The sequence below is a fragment of the Acomys minous genome, assembly GCF_964271855.1.
Source record: "Acomys minous genome assembly, chromosome: 15".
In the NCBI taxonomy this organism is placed as follows: Eukaryota; Metazoa; Chordata; class Mammalia; order Rodentia; family Muridae; genus Acomys; species Acomys minous.
In genome coordinates this window covers 85,954,486-85,980,306 of record NC_140497.1, presented here as the reverse complement: position 1 = coordinate 85,980,306, position 25,821 = coordinate 85,954,486, and the positions used below count along the sequence as shown (strand labels likewise).

At 44.0% G+C, this 25,821-nt stretch overlaps 2 protein-coding genes across 2 annotated transcripts in view; one reads left to right on the top strand and one right to left on the bottom strand.

Annotated features, from left to right (window-relative positions):
* Positions 1–22,907, bottom strand: part of WIF1 (WNT inhibitory factor 1) — a 100,125-nt gene extending 77,218 nt beyond the window's left edge. The window contains exon 1 of the mRNA XM_084759871.1: positions 22,750–22,907. The gene's annotated coding sequence lies outside the window, so the exon portion shown is untranslated. The remainder of the gene's footprint in view (positions 1–22,749) is intronic.
* Positions 22,908–23,003: 96 nt separating this feature from the next.
* The window catches only part of LEMD3 (LEM domain containing 3), a 49,356-nt gene continuing 46,538 nt past the window's right edge, over positions 23,004–25,821 (top strand). Inside the window, exon 1 of the mRNA XM_084759868.1 lies at positions 23,004–24,791. Within this exon, the coding sequence (XP_084615994.1) occupies positions 23,150–24,791 (1,642 nt within the window). The 5' untranslated portion in view covers positions 23,004–23,149. The remainder of the gene's footprint in view (positions 24,792–25,821) is intronic.

The window sequence follows — 25,821 nt, the reverse complement described above, 5'->3', positions numbered from 1 at the left end:
AAGGCTGTTGTTCGTGTATGAAATGACCATCACAGGTTCATGTTTTGAATTCTTGGCTCACATCTTGTGACGCTATTTCAAAAGTTGGGGAGCCTGTAAGAAACGCAGGCTGAATGCCCGAGGGAGGTCACTGGGAGCAGACCACTAAGGTTGTACCCACTCCAGGTTCTTGCCTGCCTTCCGCTTTGTGGTCCACCGCTTAGAGACAGCGGCTGCCTCCCACTTCTCCTGTCCCTGCTGTGATTTCTCACCACATGATGGGCTAAAACCACTCTGAAACAATAAGCCCAATTAAATCTTTCCCTTTAAATCAGTGGTTCGCCACCTTCCTAACGCTGCCCCCCTTTAACGCAGCTCCTCATTTCATAGTGACCCCAACCATAAAACTTATTTTTGTTGCTACTTCATAACTGCAATTTTGCTATGGTTAGGAATCGTAATGTAAATATGTAGGATATTTGATATGCAACCCCTGTGAAAAGGTAGTTTGACCCCCCCCCTCAAAAGGGATTGCGACCCACAGGTTGAGAACCACTGTTTTATTTAGTCACAGTGATGCTAAAGTGTCTAATACAGTTTCTTGTAATTGTTCCATAGTTTTACCCCCCACCTCTATTTTTTCAAGAGATTATTTTTCCCATTAGCAGGTGGGACAGCTATAGATGTTTGGATTGATTCCGCTGTTGTGTGTGTCTATGTTTAATGTCATCATTACACCGCTGTGGTTATTATGACTTTGTAATGATTCTGAAATTGGAAATCTTGGTTTTGCTTTTTACATATTGTTGAGACTATTTTGGGTCCTTTACACTTTCATAGGATCTTGGGTTAAGCTTGAGACTTCAACAGGGATTACACTGAGTCTGTAGGCCAACATAAAAAGTATTTGTCCTTTCCTTGTGTCACTAATTTCATTATAGTACGGCTAGAATGTATGATTTCATAATTCTGTTGTTTACATTTTGTTGAAATAATCTGTTTCCTGATCCAAAATCCATGTAGTTAATAATGTCCAAAACCATTTAAAAGCAAGATCTATAATCATGTATGTGCACATATTAGAACATACTATATATTATATGGTTATCTTTTAAGTGATGTCATGTAAATATTAGAACATACTATATATTATATGGTTATCTTTTAAATGATGTCATGTAAATATTTGAATTTTTGCTTACTTGACATGTAAATATATACAAAAGGGTTGTTTGTAGTTTTCATTACAATGGATTTTCAAAAATCCATATTTCTAAGAAGTTATTAGTATGTATTTTAGACTCATGTGCTTAAGACTATCAACAAATAGCAAGTATATCATCACAGTTACTTAGGCTTTCTCATTTGAAATCATTTCCAGTCATTTGAAGACATACATCCATTTAAAAGTTCTTCATAACACTGGATATCTCCTTTTCTTCTTAGTCTATTTTTTTATTATTTGAAACAAAACTTAAGCCAGGTGATAGTGGCTCACACCTTTAATCCCAGCAGAGACAGGTGGATCTCTGTGAGTTCGAGGCCAGCCTGGTCTACAAAGAGAGTCCCAGAACAAAAACCTTGTCTTGAAAACAAAACAAAACAACAGCAACAAAAAGCAAAATTTAAATTTAAATATATTTTGACCATAGTCTTCCCCTGCCCCAAATCCCTCCAGATCCTCTTCCTCTCCCTATCCACCCTTATTTATGTCCTTTCTCAAAACAAAACAAAAAAAAACAGCAAAAACAAACAAACAAACAAAAAACCCAACACAACAACAAAATCCCCCAAACACTAAAACAAGACCCGAAAAGAAGAAGGGAAAAGACACAAATAAAAGCACACACACACACACACACACACACACACACACACACACACACACAAGCTGTGGAGTTCACTGTGTACACACACACACACACACACACACACACACACACACACACACACAAAGCTGTGGAGTTCACTGTGTGTTGGTCCACTATTCCTGAACATGAGGCCTCCCCTGGAGTGGTTGATCTACCCAGTGCCACCCCATTAGAAAAAAAAAAAACCAAACTGACTATGGGTTTCTGTTTTAAGAATTAATGATTGCAGTGACTCGCTGTTCTTTGAGGAGGATAGTAAAATCTGTGTTCTTTCCACTCCCTTTCTCTGTCCTCCTCCTCCTCACCACTGCTAACCGTGAAATCATCTAGGATTCTATTTCTGGAAAATTAACTCTCATAGTGTTTATTAATAATTAATTAGTCATACTGATAACTCACACTTTTCTTTATTGTGGTAATTAATACATGGAGAGTTCCTGGCATGGTTCCCGGTGCACACTAATTACTAGACAGTATTTACAAGGATGATGGTGAGGGCTATCAATACCCAGGGACTTTCTCCCTACAGGCTTGAGTTTGGTGAATGTACCGACCGATATCTCTCGCTAGCTCTGCTATCCGGATGCTTTATGATTCCTCATCATGGCTTCTAGGCCCCCTTGTTTATTTTCAAACTCTGTTACATATCGCTCTCTAAATTTCCCACCCAAACACCAAGCTTACCACATCTAAATGAAGCTGGCTCCTCACGTCCTAATTCTGGTGATAAAACAAGTGTTCTCCTTTCTGCCTGGGGAGCCATCCAGAGAGCGTTGCTTCTCTTGTCTTCTTGCCTGTTCCCCCTCCGTCTCCAGTGTTCCGGCGGGCACTTGGCTAATGGTTCTCTTCTTCTTGCTCTATAGCTTCCCCTCCCGAAAGATTTGCTAGTTTTTGTTATTATTGTGTTCAAGTATGCATGTCTCTGTGCGAGAGTGTATGTGGTGGGTCAAGGGATTGTCTGATGCTGGAATTACAGATGGTTGTGAGCTACCACGTGACTGCTGGGAATCCAACTTAGTTCCTTTGCATTGAACTTGGGTCCTCTACAAGAGCAGCACATGCTTGTAACAACTGAGCTATCGCTCCAGCCCCTTTAGTTTCTTTCGTCTTCATTTGTCTGCTTGTTTGCCTACATTTGAGTTAGACTTCTAGGCTTCCTCTTTGAATGGAGCTTCTTCTAGCGTCAACGGTCCTTGTAGCTCAATCTTCCTTAAACATAAGGCCAAACATGCATTTGTTATGCTCTGTGTAATGCACTTCTTTCTCTGAACACAAGTTAAGCTCCTTCAGCCTTCCATCCCAAGTCCTCTAGACCCGACTTTCACCTACTTCCACCCCCATGACACTTGATGGACTCCATGCCTCAGTTAAACCCACAGATTCCTTTCCAAAATTCTCCAGTATTTTCTGGACTCTTTGGCTTTATCTTTAATATTTCTCTGAACATAAAGCATTCTGGAAGCATCTCTGCCTATCAAACTCCTGCATCAACTTCCGGGATCTCTTTTAAAGGCTCTCTGTCCTCATAATTTCAAGTCTGTCATCCCAGCATAGGCTCCTGGGTTTGAATGATTGGCCCTCAGTTTGGTGGAACTGTTTGGGAAGGATTAGGAGGTGTGGCTTTGTTGGAGGAAGAGTGTCACTGGGGGTGGGCCTTGAGGTGTCAAATCCTTCACTATTCCTAGTTGAATAGCTGCCTCCAACTTTTAGATAAAAACGTCAGCCCTCAGCTACTGCTCCAGCACCACTGTGCCCGCCCACCTGCTGCCTTGCTTCCTGTCATAATGGTCATAGACTCACCCTCTGAAACTAACTGTAGGCAAACTCCTAAGTTAAATGCTTTATTTGATAAGTTGCCATGGTCATGGTGCTTCTTCATAGCAATAGAAAAGTAACTAAGACAAGAAATTTAGGCAAAAAGATTGTTTTGAGTTCAAGGCCAGCCTGGGCTACAGTGTAAGTTGAGACCCTGTTTCAACACACAAGCAAGCAAACCAACAAACAGAACTCAGTGATAAAGCTTCGATTAACACGGCATAAATGGGGTGTCCCTTCCCTGAGTTTCTACAATTTTACATATGTCTCTTATAATGACAAGTTATTTTTGCTTTCGATTATAGATTTTTTTAGAATGTGTTAATCTTTCACAAGATTGTAAAATACTTGTTTGTCCTGTTTGTTTAATTTTAGTACAACATATTTCACAACATTGTTCTTAATAGATATTTAGAATTTAACAAAGATCACATAATTAAAGACAAAGTGGCTTGTCTTTCAGGAAGAGGTGCCATGAAAGCCACTGTCTGTGTGCCTGAGAGTGAAGTGACACCTGCACACCCCAGGGGGATTAAACATAAATGTGTGATTCCAAACCATACAAATATTATCAGAAATCATAACAGAAAACTTGAAGATCTCACCAATTAAATGTGGCTGACCTGGATCTTACTATATAAACCAGGCTGGCCTTGAACTCACCGAGATTCACCTGCCCCTGCCTCTGAAGTGCTGTGCCTAAAGGTGGTCATTTTTCAAGTGAAATTTGTACAAGTGTTTTGGTACCAAAACCATATTCAGCAAAATAGGAACAGACAAATGAAATTGCCTCAAACTGAAAAAAAGAAGGAATAAATAGTAAGAAGATAACCCGTGAAACATGAGACACTATTCTTTAGCTACTTATCTTACAAGGTGATTGATTATACTCCAAATCTATAAGGAACTTAATGACTCAGCAACTCAAACCCACATGACCAGATTAGACATAGCCGAAGGACTCAATAGACATTTCTCAACTCGTTGTGCACAAAGAAGTAGCTAATTTATGCGTGTTTCCCAAATATTAGTGAATGGTCTTAGACATTAACTTTTGAAAGGGGCAAAGGATGAAAATTTGACATAAGACTAGGAAGATATTGGGAGGTGGGTGAAAAGAAAACTGATTTTAACAGGGGTAAAAAGAGTAGCCTTACCAACATCTCTTGCCTGGACTAGACTTCCCCCAGCATCTAGGAAAATAGTTTTGAGGCATTTAGCATCTCCCAGGTTTGCATTAGCATAGGGAAAAAATGATAAAATTATATGCCCCAGGGGAGTGTCAACTGGGGGTGAGGCAAGGACTTGACCAATGCCTGCAATCCTAGCACTTGGGGTGGGGGCGGACTGAGGCAGCAGAGTGCTAGATTCATGGTCTACCTGAGTGACATAGCATGACTCTATCTTAGAAACAAAACAAAGAAATAAATTGCGGCATAATTTAATGGTTGGAAATGTGTATACTACAATAGCTTGTAGAGGAATTTTACTTCAGACCATGGCTGCTCTGGCAGGAGATCACATTCAAAGCCCTTCTAGAGACATGCCTTTAATCCCACGAGACAGAGGCAAGCAGATCTCTGAGTGTAAGGCCAGCCTGGTATAGAGCAAGTTTCAGGTAAAGAAAAGCTTAGGTCCAGGCGTGGTGGTCCACACCTTTGATCTCAGTACTCAGGAGACAGAGGCACGCAGATCTGTGAGTTCTCGTCAGTTCTATTCAGGCAGTTTGGCTGAGACTGAGTTGAGAGGCAGTGCAGTGGAGTTGGGTTCATGGAAGTTCAGTTTGTGAATTCAGAGCTTGTACTGGGCAAGTTTTATAGAAACAGGTTGAAGAGAGAACAAGCTAGACACAGGACGAGCCAGGGAATGAGAAGGAGCCAGAAGATTAGATCAGTTGCTAGAGTTGGTCTGAGGCCAAGCAGAGCAGTTCAGTGAGTAGCTGAGAAAAGCCAGTTTAAATCAGTCAGCTTGGAGAGGAGTTTGAGCCAGAACCTGCCAGAGCTCAGAAAGAACTGAACAGGGTGAGCTTATTCAGCAGTAAGTTTTTGAGGCTGGGAACATTCTAGGTCTAGACTGTACAGAGGCTAGAAGCTTCAAAGACTAGGCCTGGGAGAGCAGACAGAGGCAGTAAGCCTCTGAGACAATTATAACAGGTTAATTTAATAATAGCTTTTGTATGGTTTAAATTAACATTATTAATGTATAAACTGCATTAAAAAGTTAGCAACTGAAATGTTTTCTTAGATATAGTTTGACGAAAATAAATCATGTATATACTATGTATCCATATATACTATGTATGCTCCAGTCACAATAAAGATACTTTTTTATTCTCTCCAAACATGTCCTTCCATTGTCAGTCCTTCTCTGCCCCTACCAAAAGGCATTCTGCTTTTTTTGTACCTATGGACTAATTTTTCTTTAATTTTTTTACATAATAGCATATAATATTTACCTTTTTATGCTGTGCTTATGTAATTTAAAAGACTTTTGAAATATGTCTAGATTAATGTGCACGTATAAGCCATTAAATACTTATGGTTAATGAGTAGTTCAAATAAAGTTGAGTTTAGTATTTCTGCTAAAATCTATTTATACTTTATTCTGTTGCTAGACCCTGCCACCACATTTTGCCATGGATGAAGGCGCTGTAGAATTCATTGTCACCACTGTGCTTGGATGTCTGTTTCCATTTGTCTTGGGCAAACTCCTAGGAACAGAACTGCTAGGCTATATGTGTAACTTCCAAAATGGTGTGTGAGGTGGGCGCACCATTTTACAAGCCCTCCAGCAACGGGTGAAAGCATTTACTGTTCCATATTCTTACCTATACCTGCTCTGGCCAACTTTTAAAGCTACCCATTCTAGTTGGTATACAGTGATATTTCATTATGCTTTAATTTGTCTTATTATCATAATTACTAACGGCGTCCAGGCTGTTATACAATTACTGGTCATTTCAATATCAGTTTATGAGGAGTGTTCAAATACTTAGCTCATTTTAATTGGGTCTCATCTTCTTTCTTATTGGACTATAGAAGTTTGAGATACCAGGTTATTATAAGATTGTAAATATTTTCTCCAAGCCTGTGGTTTGCTTTTTCATTTTATTAAAAGTGATGTCAAATTGATAGAGGTTTTTAGCTATAGTAGCATCTAATTTCTCAATCTGTGTATTTATTTTTCCTTTTTAAAGACAAGGTTTCTCTGTGTAGCCTTGGCTGTCCTGGAACTCACTATGTAGACCAGGCTGGCCTCAGACTCAGAGATCCTCCTGCCTCTGCCTCCCAAGGAATTTAAGGCATGCACCACCACCACCACCTGACTTAATTTCTCAATTAAAGAAAAAATGATCAGAGCTTTTAAAGCTCCAGCTTTAAGGAAACCCAAGGTTCAGCTTTGATCTTAGCCTGTCTTCTGCTTACATACTTGAGAACGTGGGGGGGGGGGGGGGAGGGTAGTTTGGCATCCAGGTGAACGTTATCAAAGTCCAACAGTGGGGTAGCTATCATTTATATGGTGTACTATCTTTTTTCCAAAAAAAAAAAAAAGATTTATTTACTTATTACATTTACAGTGTTTTGCCTGCATCTATGCCTGCACTCCAGAAGAGGACACCAGATTGCTTTATAGATGGTTGTGAGCCACCAAGTGGTGGATGGGAATTGAACTCAGGACTTTGGAAGAACAGCTTCCTCAACCTCTGAGCCATCTCTCCAGTCCCTGAGCTTATGAGACCTCAAAGCTGGCTCCCTAGTAACTGGCTTCCTTCAACAAAGCCACACCCACTCTAGCAAGGCCACACCTCCTGGCAGTGCCCCTCCCTACGCACCTATGGGAGCCACTTTCTTTCAAACCACCACGACATCCAACTTTGTGGGGGATTAGTTACTTTTATTTATTTTTTATTTATTTATTTATTTATTTTTGTTTTTTTGAGACAGGGTCTCTCTGTGTAGCCTGGGCTGTCCTGGACTCACTTTGTAGACCAGGCTGGCCTCGAACTCACAGCGATCCGCCTGCCTCTGCCTCCCGAGTGCTGGGATTAAAGGCACCACGCCCGGCTTAGTTACTTTTATATTGATTTAATTAATCTGCCTGCCTCTGCCTCTCAGAGTGTTGGGATCACAGGCGTGTGCTGCTGCACCTAGCTCTTAACCTTGAAATGTTAAATGTATATATATTATATACATATTTTATAAAACCTGATAGCTCATGTTTTCTAATTATATTGTAAATGGTATTTTTAAATTATAACTGACATTAAATTTAATTTCTCAGAGCAGCTTATTGCTTATATGGAGGAAAATTTTATTTTTAATTGACCCTATGTCCTTCGGCCTCGCTGTATTTACTTAGCACATGCAATGTTTTTGACATTGTGGGGTCTTGATGATTTGTCATATACAAAGTCATATTATTCCTTTTTAAATTGGTTTTCTGTATAGCAAGCTATGGCATTTTCATACATCTGCATCATTATACTGTGCTCTACCTTGTTCCCTATTTCTTTCCTTATCACCCACATCTTTCTATATATTTCCTTTGCTTTAAGAGACTAACTAGGATTTCCACTACTCATGACATGATGTGAGGCATATGACACTCAGCATTTATTTCCCTTTCTTCCTAGTGGGACTTTCTACAGTCAAGTAGAAGGGAAGCTAAATACCAAATTTACCACACTTCTTTTTTTGTGGCCAGGGTTCTATATTTGATCGGCCACCACCAATTCGATGCACCCACACTTCTAAGATGCTGCTGCCCTCGTCCTCCTTTTGCAGGCGACAGAAGACAGGTGTAGTTGTAGGCACAGGGCGGTCTCTGTAACACGGAGTCCCTAGTTTCCCTGTTGCTAAGAGGGTCTGCAGTGGCAGCGGAAACAGGCTCGCTCTTCCTGTGTTATGGCTGCAGTACTTTGTGGGCTTTGTTGTGTTTTTTACTTAAATAGTTCTAAGAAGAGATTCTTGATTCCCTGTCTTCCTCATTATCACAGAGGAGACAGTTTCGGAGGGAGAGAGGGGGGGGGGGAGGGAGAGAGCGAGCCGTGTCATTCCTGGATCTCAGCTCATCACTCAGCCCCCTGGCATTTCTGGTGATTTTGTAACGACCTAACTTAATTTTTTTTTTTTTTTTTTTTTTTTTAGTTTTAAGGTATGCTCTCACTATGTAGCTCTTGCAGGTCTAGAACTCTCTATATAGACCAGGATGGCCTTGAACTCACAGAGATCCCTCTGCCTCTGCCTCTGCTTCCAGAGTGATGGGATTAACGGTATATGCCACCATGGCTGGCTCATTCTTGATATTAAACTTATGTAAAATAGTTCAGGTTCTATTTCCATTTTTGAACCCTGACTAATACATGTGACGCGGACAGATAGTCAACAAAAGTCTAGATAGTGAATTGTTAATGGAGATAAAGACAAATGGTCACTTTAACTAAACATAATTAAATTGATAGGCAAACGGGCTAACCAGGTTCTGCAAGAGAAGACAGAGCACAGTCTGGGTTACCATGGTACCAGAGTACCCAGTTCACAACAGGTTTGATGTTGAGGTGGGAACCTTCATCCTGGGGCTCTTAAGCCCACCCCCCTTACCTCCTGTACCTCAGAAACAGCTTGGTCTCACAGAACCAAACAAAATGATCTCTGTTGTGCTTGGGGACCCATAAAGATTGTGCCTGCATTCAAGATGAAGCTCCCTGAGTGGTGACAATCAGAGGGCTGCAGGGGCTTGAAAGTGGACAGTTCACAACCTAAGAAAATCATTTTAAAGATAAGTAAGAGACGAGCTGCATTAGGATATCTATATGTTTATACAGATATATATTCAATACCCCAAGATGTGGGCTACTTACAGAAATGTCTTTTCCTTATGAAGAACCCTAAGTAGGCAAACAAGTTATGTAATCCCTTTGTAGATCATTAACCCTCACACTCAGCAACAGTGTTCTAGGTGACAAGTTCTTTGAGTGACAAGACGTTTATTATTTCCCCAACCTGACTAGCCCTTAAGTCATCTGAAAATATTTTTATGTCCCACACACACAAAAAAATGTGTCTCCGTAATTTCTCTGCCCGGGAGGTAGCACTTACTCTTGGCTACGCATTGCAAAGTCATGGCTGGTGTCTCACGGAGATCTTGCCATGGGCGATTACATCATTTTTATCATCTGGTGTTTTCACTGGAGAAGACCTGTGGGGGTGTCTCCCACTTGGGAACCCTCATGAAACCTGGCATGTGGCCTAGGCTTGGCCAGCTGTTCACTGTATTAGTCACTGTTCTGTTGCTGTGGTGACCAAGCAGCTCAAGGGAGGAGCAGGTTATTTTGGCTCACGGTTTTAGGGGTACAGCCCATTGTAGCAGGGAAAGTGTGCCGATGTTAACGCAGCAGGAGTATGTGGCTAAGATTTCTCACATCTCAATGGATCAAGGCTCAGAGAAAAGGGCGATGCTGATGTTCAGCTTACTTCCTTTTGTCTACTTTTTAATTTAGTCAGGACTTCATCCCGTGGGAGGGGGTGGCCCTTGTTTGAGATGTGTCTTCTCCCCACAGTTAATCCACTTTCAAAACAAGATAACAAACATACCCTAAACCCTGTCTAATTAAAGTCCTACACATTCTTCAAACTGATCAAGTTAACAATGACTACATTCAAACTGAGATCAGACGGCTGCATTCTGAAATAAACAGTAACCAGGGCAACACAGTTGAATTGGAAGCAGAAAGAACAGCAATTGTCTCATCATCAGAATGGGCAGGACCTCTATGTTGAGGGACCTCCAATCAACCCTTCAATTTATGCCACATTTTCTCGAGTGAGTTCCAGGATTAAAAATATCAACAAATGTATATGATAGTTCTTATTGGTTATAATGGGCAGAACTCACTCTGGCTGAATGAAAGTATACCAGCAAGAAGGAAGCCATAGTGCCAACCAACTCTTCAAATGCGAGTTTAGGGTGAGTTGCTCTCCTTTTCTAGTTAGTGGGACATCTTGTTCTCAGACCAGTGTAATAATGTAACAGCAGCTGTATGCTTTGTGATTTACATTGCTAATTACATAGGTATTTTGGAATTCTATTTTTCTGACAGTTACAAATCTGTGTCACTGAGTCAAATGTGATGGCAGAAGAGAGAAGAAGGGAGGGGAGAGGAGGGGGAAAGAGAGGGGAGGGAAGAGGAGAAGGAAAGAGAGGTGAGGAGAAAGGAGAGGGAAAGAGAAGGGAGGGGAGGGAACATATTCCAGTGCTGCCCACCTGTTCACAGGATGGAAACTTTCCTTGTCTGTCACAGAAAGATTAGCAATCAAGGTGAAGTTCACCCTTCCATACCTGTTCCCCTCCTCACTCCTCTTGGAGGTCCTGGTGCTATCCTTTGGACCAGAGATGTAAAGCATACATAGTTCATATATATCCTGATAAACACACACACACACACACACACACACACACACACACACACACACACACGAGAGAGAGAGAGAGAGAGAGAGAGAGAGAGAGAGAGAGAGAGAGAGAGAGAGAGAGAGACGGGGGTGGGGGGGATCTCACTATTCCTGGGCTAGCCTGAAACTCGCTATGTACATAAAGTTGGCCTTGAACTCACGGAAATATACCTACCTCAGCTTCTGCCATGCCTGGTATATGCTATATCTTTTTAACTATGTGAAACACAATCCAAATTACAATATGTCTCAAGTGCAGGTGCTTTTCTGTTCCTCTACTGCTGTTACTCTGGTCTAATCAGTTCTCAACTCTTGCCTGGATTGCTGCGATAACCTTTTCTGGTTTGTCTGCATGCCTGCCTGTCCCAGTTTCTTCTCAGTGGAACGGCCATGGTGATTCTTGGAAATACGTTTTGATATGTGGCAGTTCCTCTCTCTACCCATAACCCTCACCCACCCAGGTCCCATCCAGCACCTTCGCAGTCATGAAAAGATCATTCTTACTGTGCTATCAGAAAACACCCAACCGATTTATAATGAGGGAATTAAAACCTTCTTGTTCTTTTCAAATTAATATGCTAATCCTACAGAAGCTTGTCGAGGGTCTTGCGGATTTCTACGCTGGCCAGCTTCTACACACCTTTAATTTTCAGTAGTCTAAAAATGGCCTCAAACCCCAAGCAAAGCAGTGGCTTTTCCTGAAAGCCTTCCACTCCAGCTGTAGGCTTCACTTGCTCTTTGGCAACGCGCGACATCACTGGGTTGTGACATTTCCAGTGAGAAAATCCACACACCTTTACCCAGCAACTGATATTAATTTGGATTGTTCCCTTTGCTCTTGGGCAGTTGGTATTTTCAAACTATGTAAGGACAGACCCAAAATGATCTTGTTTCATAGAAGTTGATTATTTTTGTTCAAAGAAATTTGCATCAATGTCTCTAATTGCCCAGTTTTGCTACTATGGCAACACTTTTGCTTGTTCTTACTCTTTTTTAGTCACTGCATTTCCTACCAAATCCCTCTTTACTTTTCAACTGATGTCTATCATAAAAGTTTTTTATTGCATTTTCAGCTGAGGCCATTTTAACATTTTTTCCTAATATGACTAATTGTGGGAAAAAAAGAAAAATTGGTTTCAGAAGACCCAAGCACTGTCTCATCTGTTCATTTTGTGAGCTTAGAGCAAGCATTAAACTCAACTTCGCAGTTTCATCACCCGTGTAGGACGATGATAACTCACAGTTGTTATTCAAGAGCACAATTTTCAAGTTCAGAGGTCATGGGAGTTCTAAAAAGGATCACTGACGTAAAGCAAAGTCACCAGAGATGCAGAATTGAATCACAACCAGATAAGCTTCTATTCTGTTACTGTGTGTGTGCCTACAGGTGCACCTGTTTGTGTAAGCAGGTATACACAGCTGTGTATGCTGGTCCCCATGTTCCTGTGTGTGGAAGTCAAAGTACAACCTTGGGTATCAGTCTACTGACATTATTCTTTTTTCTTTTCTTCTCTTCTTTTCCTTCCTTCCTCTCTTTATTTTTTCTTCCTTCCTTTCTTTTCTTATTCTTTCTTTTTTATTTTGTGATAGAGGGTTTCTCACTGGCCTGGAATTTTCCAGGAATGCTAGTCTGTCAGGCCAGGAAACCTGACAGATGTTTGTCCCCACTTTCCCAGTGCTAAGAAGACAAACATGCACTACTATGTCTGATTTTGGTTTCGGTGCCCCCCACCCTGCGGGTTCTGAGCAGCAAACTTCATGCTTAGAAGTCAAGCTTTTTACCCACCAAGTGATCACCCTTGTATCCTTTTATCTTTAGAGTAAATCTTCATGGTGCTGAGGATTGGTGTTTAAGCATACCTGGATTTGCATCTCAATAATTAGTTATGCAAATTAGACAAATAATATAATCCAACAGGCTTTGTTTTCTTAACTTAAAAGTGACAGGACTTACTGACATATTAAGATACCCTTGAGCTCTTAGAATTTAAAGGAAATTTGCTGTGATCCACACAAGAGTATCATGCACCTTATTTATACTTTTGTCTTTAGCAGGATACACTTAGGTGAGATATTTGTGTTACACTTCAAATAGGAGTAGAGGTGCTGTCCCTAGGAGAGAGCGTAGTCCTAACGGGGGTCCTAAAACAGGCCACCGATACCAACAAGGTTTAGCTCAAACAATTCAAACAACCATGAGCAAAGCTAGAAAGAATTTTCTGCTTACTGAATATTAATGTGGCAGTTCAGCTCTCTACCTCAAGACTTTAATAACAATAATGAATTTCTTTAAAATGAAGACAGTTTAACCCATGGAATTTAAAACAGTGATCATTTTTTCCTTAGGGGGAAAATGTATTATTTGAACTTTTTTTTTCCTGAGACAGGGTTTCTTTGTGTAGCCTTGGCTGTCCTTTGTAGACCAGACTGGCCTCGAACTCAGAGATCCACCTGCCCTGCCTCCCTGAGTGCTGGGATTACAGACATGTGCCACCCCACCCGGCTATCACTTGAACTTTTATGCAGAGAGAATCAAAATGCTAAGAATAGAAGTTAAGCGGTGACTGATGGAAAAGAATGGCTGGTTGGGACAGCAAGTTCATTTTGTGCAGCTTTTTTCAGTGAGCACATGATTAGATACACAAGACAATTAAAATAGATATTAGTCAGAACCTCCTACTTTAAGTGTATGATTAAATGCTTTTGAACTTTATTTATTATTATTGGTAGTAGTATATGTATGTGGGTGTTGGATGTGGGACATGGAACCCATGTTGAGGACAGAGGACAACTTCATGGAATTGGTTCTCTGCTACTTTTGCGTGGGTTCTGGTGTCACAGTCAAGGTACCAGGCTTGCACAGGGTCCTGGCTGGTGTCCTGTCAACTTGACCCAAGCTGGAGTCATTTGGAGAGGGAGCCTCATTGAGAAAGTGCCCCTCCCACCAGATTGGCATGTAGGCGGCCTGTGGGGGTATTTTCTTAATTAGCAATTGATGTGGGAGGGGCCAGCCCTGGACACGTGGCCCTGGGTGCATAAGAAGACAGGCTGAGCAAGCCTGAGAGAATGAACCAGTAAGCATCACTCCTTCATGGCCTCTGCTTCAGCTCTGGCCTCCAGGCTCCTGCCGTGCGTTCCTTTTATGATGGACTGTGATGTGGAAGTGTAAGCTAAATAAACCTCTCCTCTCCGGGTTGCTTAGGGTCTTGGTGTTTTATCAAAAACCAGAAACGTAACTAAGGCACACACAGCCACCAGCTTTATCTGCTGAGCTCTTTTCTGCCCTCTAAATGCATTTTATTATTTCTTTGTTGTTGTTGTTGTTGTTGAGACAGGGTTTCTCTGTGTAGCCTTGACTGTCCTGGACTCACTTTGCAGACCAGGCTGGCCTCGAACTCACAACAATCCACCTGTCTCTGCCTCCCGAGTGCTGGGACTAAAGGCGTGCGCCACCATCGCCCAGCCATTTCATTACTTCTTAATTAACAGACATATATATGATTTATTTAATGTCTTGGGCGTCATCACCCTCAGACTTTGGTGGAAAAAGTGCAGAACCTGCCGGATGAATGCATGACTGAGGAGAGGTTTCTAAACCTCCAGGTAGCAGCTTTCAACACACATCTCTCCCTCGGTTTCCCTCTAGCTCACTACCAGCCAGTTGTCACCCTCATTCACAGGGTCTTCCTTATCTCGTGTTACCTCTAAACATCAACTATGGCAAGGATCAGTCAGTCTGTCTCTCTCTCTCTCTCTCTCTCTCTCTCTCTCTCTCTCTCTCTCTCTCTCTCTCTTTTCGTTTTGGTTTTTCAATACTGGGTTTTTCTGTTAGCCCCAGCTATCCTGGAATTCACTCTGTAGACCAGGCTAGCCTCAAACTTACAGAAACCTGCCTGCCTCTGCTTCTGAGTACTAGAATTACAGCCATGCACCACCACCACCACCGGCGCCCAGGCCTTCTCTCTTGTCTAATCTCTTTTCTCCCATAACTTTAAAATTCCACTGTATGACACTGAAGTTCATGTCCTATTCCCCATCTACCACGGCCCCCCCAACCTCTCAGGGCCCCCAACCCCCCATGCTTCCCCGCCCCCACCCCGTCACAGCTCTACACTCAGCAAACAGCTTCTTCCAGGGTGCTTTTATTTGGTCGCTGCAAACTCATATATCCAAAGGCATCTATCTCTTGCCTCCTCAGGAAACTTACTGAGGTAGGCTGAGTCCCCTCTGCAGGCAGAGTCTGCTTTGCATCTTCTCTCTCAAACAAACAAACACGGAGGTAGAGGGGTCAAGTGTATTGTTGGGTGTGAAGTTACAGGCCGATGGAGTGGTGAGTTCTGATGTGGTCCTCCTGAATGGCAGGGTCAGGGGACTTAATCCCAGCACTCGGGAAGCAGAGGCAGGTGGATCACTGTGAGTTTGCGGCCAGCCTGGTCTAGGACAGCCAGGGCAACACAGAGAAACCCTGTCTCGAAAAACCAAAAACCAAAAACAAATAAAAAAACCCAAACAAAAAACAACAACAACAACAAAAAATCTCAACCAAGTACATACTGTACGGAAGGATTTTTGAATGCTTTCACAATTAGAAAAAAATAAATGTTTGAGGAAATAGATATGGATAACTTGATTTAAACATCACACTTTATAAGCATGTGTTGAAATGTGAAATGGCATCCTATAAAGATGGAAACTTTTAATGACTTTGTTAACATACACACAAACACACAGAGAGAACGAGAGAGAGAGAGAGAGAGAGAGAGAGAGAGAGAGAGAGAGAGAGAGATATTTAAAAGGGGATATACACCAACATTTAAAATAAAGAGTGGATGTACACCACTGCCCATATGATGTGGGACAGGAAAGCATTAAACACTTTTGCTGCTTAATGAAACTAAATTCCTAGAAGTGTCCTGAGCCTCTTTCAGGCATGTTTCTTAAACTTTATACTCAATCCACGACCCATCCTTCTCTGTTTCTACAGGAGACCCAACTCCAATACAGTTCTTCTTTACAGGGCACCTGAAACTCTTCCTAATGCTATTTTGTAATGGTCTAACTTTTTGACTGATCAACACGGCTGTGCTGTTATCTACTGTATAGATGATAAGTTAGAGACCGAAGGATGACACTTCCAAAAAGACACCAAGAGCTGAGAGGCAGAAACAAGGTGAGAATTTAAACAGCCCCATCAGTTAGTTGTGAAGAAGGTGTCATTCAGTGCTTTGGCTCTTGAAGGCGTCTTACTGGTTAAAGCACTGTATGCCCCAGCACGTCATGTAGATGAGTTAACCAAGAGCAAGTCTTACTGTTAAAGCACTGTATGCCCCAGCACATCATGTAGATGAGTTAACCAAGAGCAAAAGCTCCAACAACTCACTTTGTACAATCTGAGTGAGACTGGGGAAGGCTGGGGGGGGGGGGCGGGGAGGACAGTCGGTTCAGGGGCTGACAACCCAAGAGTGCTTTTGGGTTTTAGTCCTTGTTTGCTTCACAAAAGACAGGCAACAAACTTCCTATGCTTTAGTTTTCCCACATCTCAAGCTATTGTGTTAATATTTTTATGAGAGTGGGTGCAGAGATGAAATGATGTAATGACGGATTTTTGTAGACTGTGAGGCAATGAGAAATAATACTGTAATGAGTTGTAGACCCGGAAACAGCATTTAAGTCTAACGCTGAGACCCTCATCCATTGTGTTTTACAGTGAAATGTTCTCTGTAACTTTTTGCATATGACAGAGGCAATTCACTCACATAGTTACAGTAGGATATAAATATCAGGCGTGGCATATGTGTGCTGTTTACTTGGATCCCATGACTGCTTCTCACCTGTTTGAGTTATATATAGAAAAGCAAGGCAGATGCTCTCATGAGTAAACTTGGTTGGCAAATTCTCCCACTAACATAGGATAAGAATTTTGTCTAACATTTCTTAATACCATGTTGTATTTCCAGCATGTTTATTCTGGCTTCTTCCTTAGAAGTGTTAGCATTTAAATAGAAGTTTGAGCAATTAAAAAGAGAAATAAATACCAGGAATTTTTGTGGATTAAAAATTAGCAAATGCATCCTTGAGGCACCTCGCAAGGAGTTCCAATGATAACACTGATCTAACGCTGTGCCTTTTTTTGATCTTGCGGAAAGTGGGTGACTGTGCTTTTAGGTTTCTGTGCTTTCTTTCTGGTTGCTACATGCAGCAACAAGACCAAGAGACAAGGCACTTGCAAAAGCCTTTGCCTTCCTCCTCAACCCCTTACAGATTCCTTCCTCCTCAGTGTGGGTCAGAAGAGTGCGGACACCTTGCACGGAGACTTTCACTTTACTGGTAAAGATATTGAGGGAACCTTGAAATGGTAGGAGGGCTTTTCTATGCGGGCTGTACTCTCAGCTTCCAACAGAGCTTCATAAAATGGGTTCCTTGCAACATTTGCTCAAGGGACCTTAGCAATCAGGAAGAAGCCCACTTCCCAAGGCCCCCTTAAGCGTTCACAGACCCCATTTCCCGGTGTCCTTTTCCTCCCGCCTCACTGATACAACTCACTTTCACCACCTTTGCGCCACAAGACTAGTTAAAGTCCTCTGGCACCGGCTGTCTCCTTGGTCTTATCACCTCTCCTCTCTTTAAGTCTTCTCTCCCCAGTATTGCTGGGGACCACTTAAGCACCCCGTTCCTACTCCCCGCCTTCGAATCTAACTCAGCTGCCATCTGTCTGCTCCTAGCCCTCCCCCCCCAACTTTACTAGTTTTTCTTTGGCACCAACAGCGTTTGTCTAGCTCATGTGCCATCCAGCCCCTTCTTGCCACTCGGGGCGTACACACACACACACACACACACACACACACACACACACTGATCTCTCTCTATCTCACCAGGTCTCAGCAAAAGCATAAAGAAGTTTCAGATCAGCTTGATCAAATTTCAGGAAAAACTTGACTCTTTGGCTGTTGTGGTTCTTGAATTGAAGAGGTATAGATTCCCTGGCTGTTGCCAACGGAGGGATTTGTGCCCTTCTCTAGGAACAATGTCACCTCTAAATCAACAAATCCAAACCAGTTCAAGAAAGGACCTAAAGACTTAGGGACCTAGCTCAAAAAATTCAGTAACACATTTCTTTTTTTCTTTCTTTTTTTTGTTTTTCAAGCAGGGTTTCTCTGTGTAGTCTTAGCTGTCCTGGACTCGCTCTGTATACCAGGCTGGCCTCAAACTCACAGCGATCCACCTGCCTCTGCCTCCTGAGTGCTGGGATTAAAAGCATGTGCCATCCACTGCCCTGCCAATGCATAGGCCATGCTGCTTGGCACAATAAGCACCTCCCCTTTTTTTCTTTTCTTTTGTTTTCTCGAGACAGGGTTTCTCTATGTAACATCCCTTGCTGTCCTAGAACTCTTTTTATAGACCAGGCTGGCCTTGAACTCACAGAGATCTGATTGCCTCTGTCTTCCAAGTGCTGGGATGAAAGGCGTGTGATTTTGTTGGACAGGCTTTTGGCTCCTCCCACCCTGGCTCTGCCCCCAGCCACCCCTTTCATCCTTACTATACTCACACTTAGTTTGTCCTATCTTTTAAACCATTTACACAAATTCCTCTTGGATTCAATCACTGCCATCACTTGGTCCACAGGACATGGTGAAGTAGAAGCAATTCTTCTCTTAGAGTCATTCCAGGCCCCCAAACCTCCAAAAAGATGATTTTTTCCCCCAGCCAGCCAGAAAACAATTCCACTGTCTGCCCTCTCCCACTCCCCCCACCCCAACCCCCATCAAAATGTGCTGCCTATGGAATTCTGGGAAGCAGCTAAAACCCAGCACATGCCTTGGAGCCTAGAGGCAAGGTGACTTTATACTAATTTTCTCTCCAGGTAATTATTCCAGCCCTGTTAAAAGTGGGAGCTTACTCCCAGGAGAAAGTCTGAATATACTCATGGGAGTTCTGTTCTTATGACTCCCACACTCCCCTCTACTCTACCAGAACTGAACTGCCCACACGAATATATTGAGGAAATAAACATTAGCATAGACTTTGGTGGGAACAGACCGTTTTCAAACCATAGCAGTTAGCTATGAAAACCTCAAGCTTCAGTTTGCTATATAAAAGCTCTAGGTGCGGGGACAAGAGCAGGCTAACTAACGTCTTTCTTTTTTCTTTCATGAACATGTTCATACATTTTTGTAATCTGCAAAATTCCAGGATATACTTACCACATGATTTGTTATTCCATTCTGAGGCACATACTCAGATTTGAAAATGGTTCTTAACAAACAAACAAACAAACAACATTTATGGTAACACTATAAGCAGTAAGAAAATGTAGACATGGCCAAAATACTCATCATATTACAAATCAGAGATAAATCTTGAAGATGTTGTGAGTGAAGGGAGCCAGGTAAGAGGCCACATTAACTTTTGATTTTTTCCACATGGACTATCCAAAAGAGCTTTGTTCGTAGAGGCAGGAACCTGATAGCGGTTGTCTGCAGACAGGGCCAGAAGGGCATGGGCAGAGCCGCAAATATTGTGGGACCAGATGGAGGCGGTACTTGTGCAATAGTGTAAATGTCTAAAATGCCATTTGTATACTTAGAATGCTAATTCTATCTTTGTGGAATTTCATTTCAGAAAGGAAAATAAACCCCAACCAAAACTAAATCTAATGATCTGGGAAAACAGAGGTATTTTTAGTACCAAGAACAGGAAGGATATTCTTCTAGGAAATAAACCATAGTGTATCTTTAATTATAATACTGGGTTGCAAAAATTCTACTCAAAGCTTTTCGGTGAAAGCTGATGCCAAGATTTTAAAGAAGAGCGGACACAAACGCCTCCTTCCATCAGATTTTCAGAAGCCATGGAACCCAGTAAGTTGGAGACTGGATTCCCTGTCAAGTATCTGGGTGCAATTAAGATACTGTGCCACACTTTAAACCTCAGCCAGCCTGGAAGCTGGAATAAGATCCACTGTTAAGTAAGGAGCATGTTACAATGAGCACTGACAGACCTGAGGCTGGGAAGGTCCTCCTGAAGAAATGAGTGTGCTGTCTGTTTAAACACCAAAACCACAGGAATTACAGCCCCATATCAGTCCCTGATGAACTTTGAATTAGGCTGAATGTCAGACACTCAGCATTTTCAAAGGCAGGGTTGTGTTGTAATCATTTGTTTTGGAGAACAAATGAGAGCATGTTTACAAAACTTCTTGTAAAATATAAATTTGTATATTATATAATTGCCATAGGTTTTAAATGTGTGGCAGTGACTAACATGTAAACACCATACTTGGTTGTAATGTTATGTATTATTCATCTTTCTCATAAAACTTTCTTAAATACTAGTTATTTGCCAAGTAGGGAAGGCAATATTGTTAACATTTTAAAAGGACAAATTATGATTCTAAGAGCTTAAGATTTGTTCCTAGGTATGTAGCTTGGAGACTGGAGTCCTTTAGTTCCTAGTGCAGTCAAAACCTAAAGTACTGCCAGGTGTGGTGGTGCACGCCTTTAATCCCAGCACTCTTGGGAGGCAGAGGCAGGCGGATCTCTGTGAGTTCGAGGCCAGCCTGGTCTACAGAGTCAGTCCAGGACATCCAAGGCTACACAAAGAAGAGAAACCCTGTCTCGGGAAAAAACAAACAACAACAACAAAAAAAAAAACCCCACACCAAAAAACCCCCCAAAGTATGGAAATGACTAATATCTGTGACACCTAAAGCCTTTCATCCTTATTAATTCATAATGTAATTAATACCTTGGGCATAGTTTGAATAATTTTGTACAGTAGTATTTTGATTTTTTCTATCGGGACTTGCCAGGACCCATACAACTAAAACAGGCACACACAATGACTGTGTTACGACCGCTTGCTGAGTGTACATTGTGCACCGGGCGTGGTGCTGAGTACTATAAGGGTATTTAATCTCTAACATCATCATCTGTGACAAAGGCTCAGAAAGTTAGTAATTGACCCAAAGTTACAATTTAAATGTTTGTGGTGGGCCAATAGATACTGTATAAGTTACTTTACACAGTGCTGAAACAAAAAAAAAAAAGTCTGACCTCAGGAACTTAATGAAGGGAGGAGGGGCTTAGTTTGGTTTATAGTTCCAGGTTAAAGTTCATGGCAGTCAGGGACCTAAGCAGGAGCCCGAGGCACCTGATCATGTTGCAACCATAGTCAGGAAGCAGAAAGTTCTGAATGGTTTGTTCTCAGTCCCCTTTCTCCTTTGTTTGCAGTCAGGTAACCCCGGGCCTGTGGAATGCCTCCATCCTTGAGTCTAGGTGGGTCTTCTCCCACCAATCAGCCAAACCCAGGTAATTCCTTACAGGCAGGGCTACATGCCTGTCTCCTAGGTGATGCTTAGACCCTGTCAGGTGGACATTGTTAAGCACCACAGACACCTGGGATTCCTACCTAATGAGCCAGCAGGAGGGAGAACAAATGAGGAACTAAGATGGAAAATAGCTGAAGGGACAGGGCCACTCTCCACTTGTTAACATCAAAGCTCCCAGGTGAACTGCTCGGCTATACTGAGACACAGGTGCAGTAAGTTTGCTATAATTTGACTTCCCACCCCGAAACTTAGGTAGTCAATTTGGGTCATCCTAACCACTATGGTATAGTGTGTCGGACACTCTTGTAGGTGCTTGACGGTCACAGACTCAGGAATATTTGTGACGTTTGAAGCCTCAAAGCAAAGGGGAAGCGGTGTCCCACATTCAAGCTTCCTCTTGAAGACAGGGTAAGAGTTGCTAGAAATCCAGAACTGAGGTCAAGAAGTGTATCTCTGCTGTGGGACGCTGGGTGTGGAAACTCTAGTATTTGTGCTTTTGACTAACCTATTCTGCAGAGATGTTTTTATGTTATAGAGTAAAGCAATGCAGATGAAAATTAGGCTAGGATTGCCTAATAGCTTGTAGGGCTTAAGTACTCCAAAAATATTAGCTATGCCAGGATTATGAAAAAGGGAAGCGCTCTTTATCAAAGTTGGCAAATATCTCCTCAGATTCATCTTGTATTTTGTGAACAAGAGGGTAGGATTTCCAGTTATTAATATTATTTTCTGGGGGGGGGGACGGAGTTTATCGACCTCACCAGCATTTTTCCCATGCCCCAAATTTTAATCTCGTTCTATTAGTTTGCGGTTCACGATCTCATTCAACAAATGTTTACTGCGCTTCTGGTGTTTTAAATAATTGGCACAAATCTCTTCTGTATATGGAGCTTACAGCCACAGGGGCAATAAAATATTTCAAAAGAAGTAAGAATATTTTAAAAGTATTGTTTAGATAGGTGCTAGGAGAGCAGTGGAACGGTGAGCTTGCCTTTCTTCAGTCAAAATGGATCATGTGACAGGCTCTTTCATTTCTCCAGAAGACGACTTTGTGAGGTCATACTTACACGACAAAACAAAAAAGTTCCTTACGTACACCCAAGAGTAGCTATGATTTCTGAAAACCGTACTGCGAACGATCTATTTCTTCCAAAAAGGAGAGGACTCTCTGAAAAGTCATCAATAGAAAGTCACGAAAGAAAGAAAGAAAGAAAGAAAGAAAGAAAGAAAGAAAGAAAGAAAGAAAGTCAAACGGAAAAACAAAATAAGAAAGGGAACCTAGAAGTCAGACAGCAACACTGCCAACCTGGGGTCTCTAACTCAGGGATCCGAGCAAGAAGACGATCGCCATGAACTTCAGGGCAGCTTTCCCCCTGCACGCCTGCAGCAGGGCGGCAGGACCCCGGAAAGAGGTCAAGGTGTGGTTGCGAAAGAGGAGGCCAGCCGACGGCTACGGGAAGCTCGGGCCGCCGGGGACGGCGACAGCTCACCCGCAGCCGGCAGGCTCCCAGCGGCCACGCTGCCCCCGGGGGCGAGCCGCGCGGCGCTCAGGTGGCGCTTTCCCGCTCAGGTGAGCTCCTCCCGCGCCTCCCATTGGCCGAGGCGCCCGTGGCGCTGCAAGGGCGACGCAGCCCGGTCTAGTTCAGGGTCTAGGGCGGCGCGTCACTTCCGGTAGCGCGGAGCTTGTAAAACACCCTGGAGAGAAAATGGCGGCGGCGGCGGCGGCGGCGGCTTCGGCGGCGGCGCCTCAGCAGCTTTCGGATGAAGAGCTCTTTTCTCAGCTCCGCCGTTACGGCTTATCTCCGGGCCCGGTGACGGAGAGCACTCGGCCGGTGTACCTCAAGAAGCTGAAGAAGCTTCGCGACGAAGAGCAGCAGCAGCAACAGCAGCAGCAGCAGCAGCAGCAGCACCGGGCGGGGGGCCGCGGCAACAAGACGCGGAACAGTAATAACAATAACACGGCCGCGGCAGCCGCGGGACCGGCGGCGGGGATGGGGGTCCGGCCGGGCTCGGGTGACCTCTTGTACTTACGGACCCCTGTGGGCCTCGGCCGCTTGTCGGCCTCGGTTCCGGAGAGCCCCCTGGGAGGATCCGGGGGCGCGGCGGCGGCGGTGGCGGCGGCGGTCCCCGCGGCGGGCAGCAAAGTGCTGCTGGGCTTCAGCTCCGACGAGTCGGACGTGGAGGCCAGCCCGCGGGAGCAGGCGGGCGGCGGCGGTGGCGGCGGTGGCGGCGGCGCGCGGAGGGACCGGGCTGCGCTCCAGTACCGCGGGCTCAAAGCGCCGCCGGCGCCGCTGGCCGCCAGCGAGCTGACCCACGGTGGCGGCGGCGGCGGCGGCAGCAGCCCGGCCGAGCGGAGGAAGCCCCACTCGTGGTGGGGGTCGCGGAGGCCAGCGGGTCCCGAGCCGCAGCCGCCGTCGGGGAACGACGGAGCCGGGGAGGACGTGGACGAGGAGGTGGCGGACGGCGGCGAGGACAGGGATCACCCCGAGGCCGACGAGCCGCTGTGGGCTAGCCGAGCCGTGAACGGCAGCCGCCTCCTGCCTTACAGCTGCCGGGAGCACTATTCGGACTCGGAGGAAGAGGACGACGAAGACGACGGCGACGACAACGACGTGGCCTCCGCCAGACAGGTATTAAAGGACGACTCCCTTTCCCGGCATCGACCCAGACGGAGCCATAGTAAGCCTTTCTCCGCGCTGACTGCTAAATCTGGCGGCAGCCGGCAAGAGACTTCTTCGGTTCAGGGAGGGGGAGGACTCGCGATGAATGACAGGGCGGCGGCTGCCGGGAGTCTAGACAGGAGCCGAGACCTCGAGGAGGCGGCGGCGGCGGCGGCCGAGCCGGGAGGAGGGTGCGATCGAAGGGACTCCAGCCCCATTCCTCGATACCGGGCTGGCGGGAAGAAGCTGGCCCCGCTCCTCTCCCCACCGATTCCGGACGTGGACTCAACCTTGGAGTCGCCCACAGGTTCCCTCCTCAAAACCAACAATCACATAGGCGGCGGCTGCGGCGGGGCTTTCAGCGTGGAGTCCCCGAGTATATATACTAACAGCCTCCCTCCCAGCGCGGCCGCAACCGCCCCTGCTTCGCTCAGGATCAACCACGCCAATCACACTGGCTCCAATCATACCTACCTGAAGAACGCGTACGGCAAGCCGAAGAAGCTCTGCGAGCCTGAAGAGGAACTTCTCCAGCAGTTTAAACGTGAGGAGGTGTCTCCGACGGGCGGTTTCAGTGCTCACTACTTGTCGATGTTTCTCCTAACTGCTGCCTGCTTATTTTTCCTAATATTGGGACTGACTTACCTAGGAATGAGAGGGACGGCAGTGCCCGAGGATGGAGGACTCAGTAAGTATTTAAGTAAAACTCTTGAGGGCCGGATTGCCAGCTGCAAGCGGTTGCTAAGCGGTGACCTTTACCTGCAAGCAGTTTGTTTAGACACGGAAAGTACCACAGAATACATGCGTCGCATTTCTTTTGAGAAGCAATAGTTATTACCAGTATCCAGAGTGATATCTCAGGGCTGGTTTTTAAGGTTTTTCTGCATGGTGTATTGTTAAGTTCAAAACAACTTACTGAAGAAGAGAACATTATGAGCCTGTTAGTAAAAAGGTGCCTGCCGTTTGCTCATGACTTTTGAAGTATTACCATTTTTAAGAGTGCCATACATGCATTTCCTTATTTTAAAATCTCTTACTATTCTAGGAGATAGTATGCCATTTCTTTAAAGAGAATGAGTGAGGCAGCAGGGTACACCTTGTGATTCATGTCTCAGCCCAAAGCACTTGCACTTTCAGCCATGAGGAAAGTCATGGTAGCTTAGTACAGGAACTTGGAGTCAGGTTTACTTGGTAAATGACTATAGGCAGGTGTGTGTATTCATTAAGGCAGCATCTTCTTCTGCACTGAGAATTAAGACACAACAGTAATAGGTCAGATCATTCAAAGAAGATAACCATTTCGTGCCCCATGAGGACGGACGTAAGGATGAAGTAAGTGATGTGTGCTATTTTAGATTGACAGAGCTGGTCAACACAAGTAGCATTGCAGAGAGACAGAACATCCCTGGGCAGGGCTCACAAGAAGGAAAGACACTGGCCTTAGTTCCCTGTGGCTGTTGGAACGTCTTTCCTAGCCTAGACTTAGATGAGGTACTAAAATTGGATGACAGATACGTCATATAACGGACTGGGAAGTTATGTCTCTTAGTGGCTCTTCCCGTTTCCCCTGAAGATTCTTCTCCCGGTGTGACTTCACAGTGCTGTGATTTGTAGGAGCAGAGCTGCCTTCTATGGATTTTACTCTGCAGCTGTGGAACAGATGCAGCGAGGGACTGAGTAGTGTGAGCTTTGATTTCAGTGTAACCAAGTCCAAGATA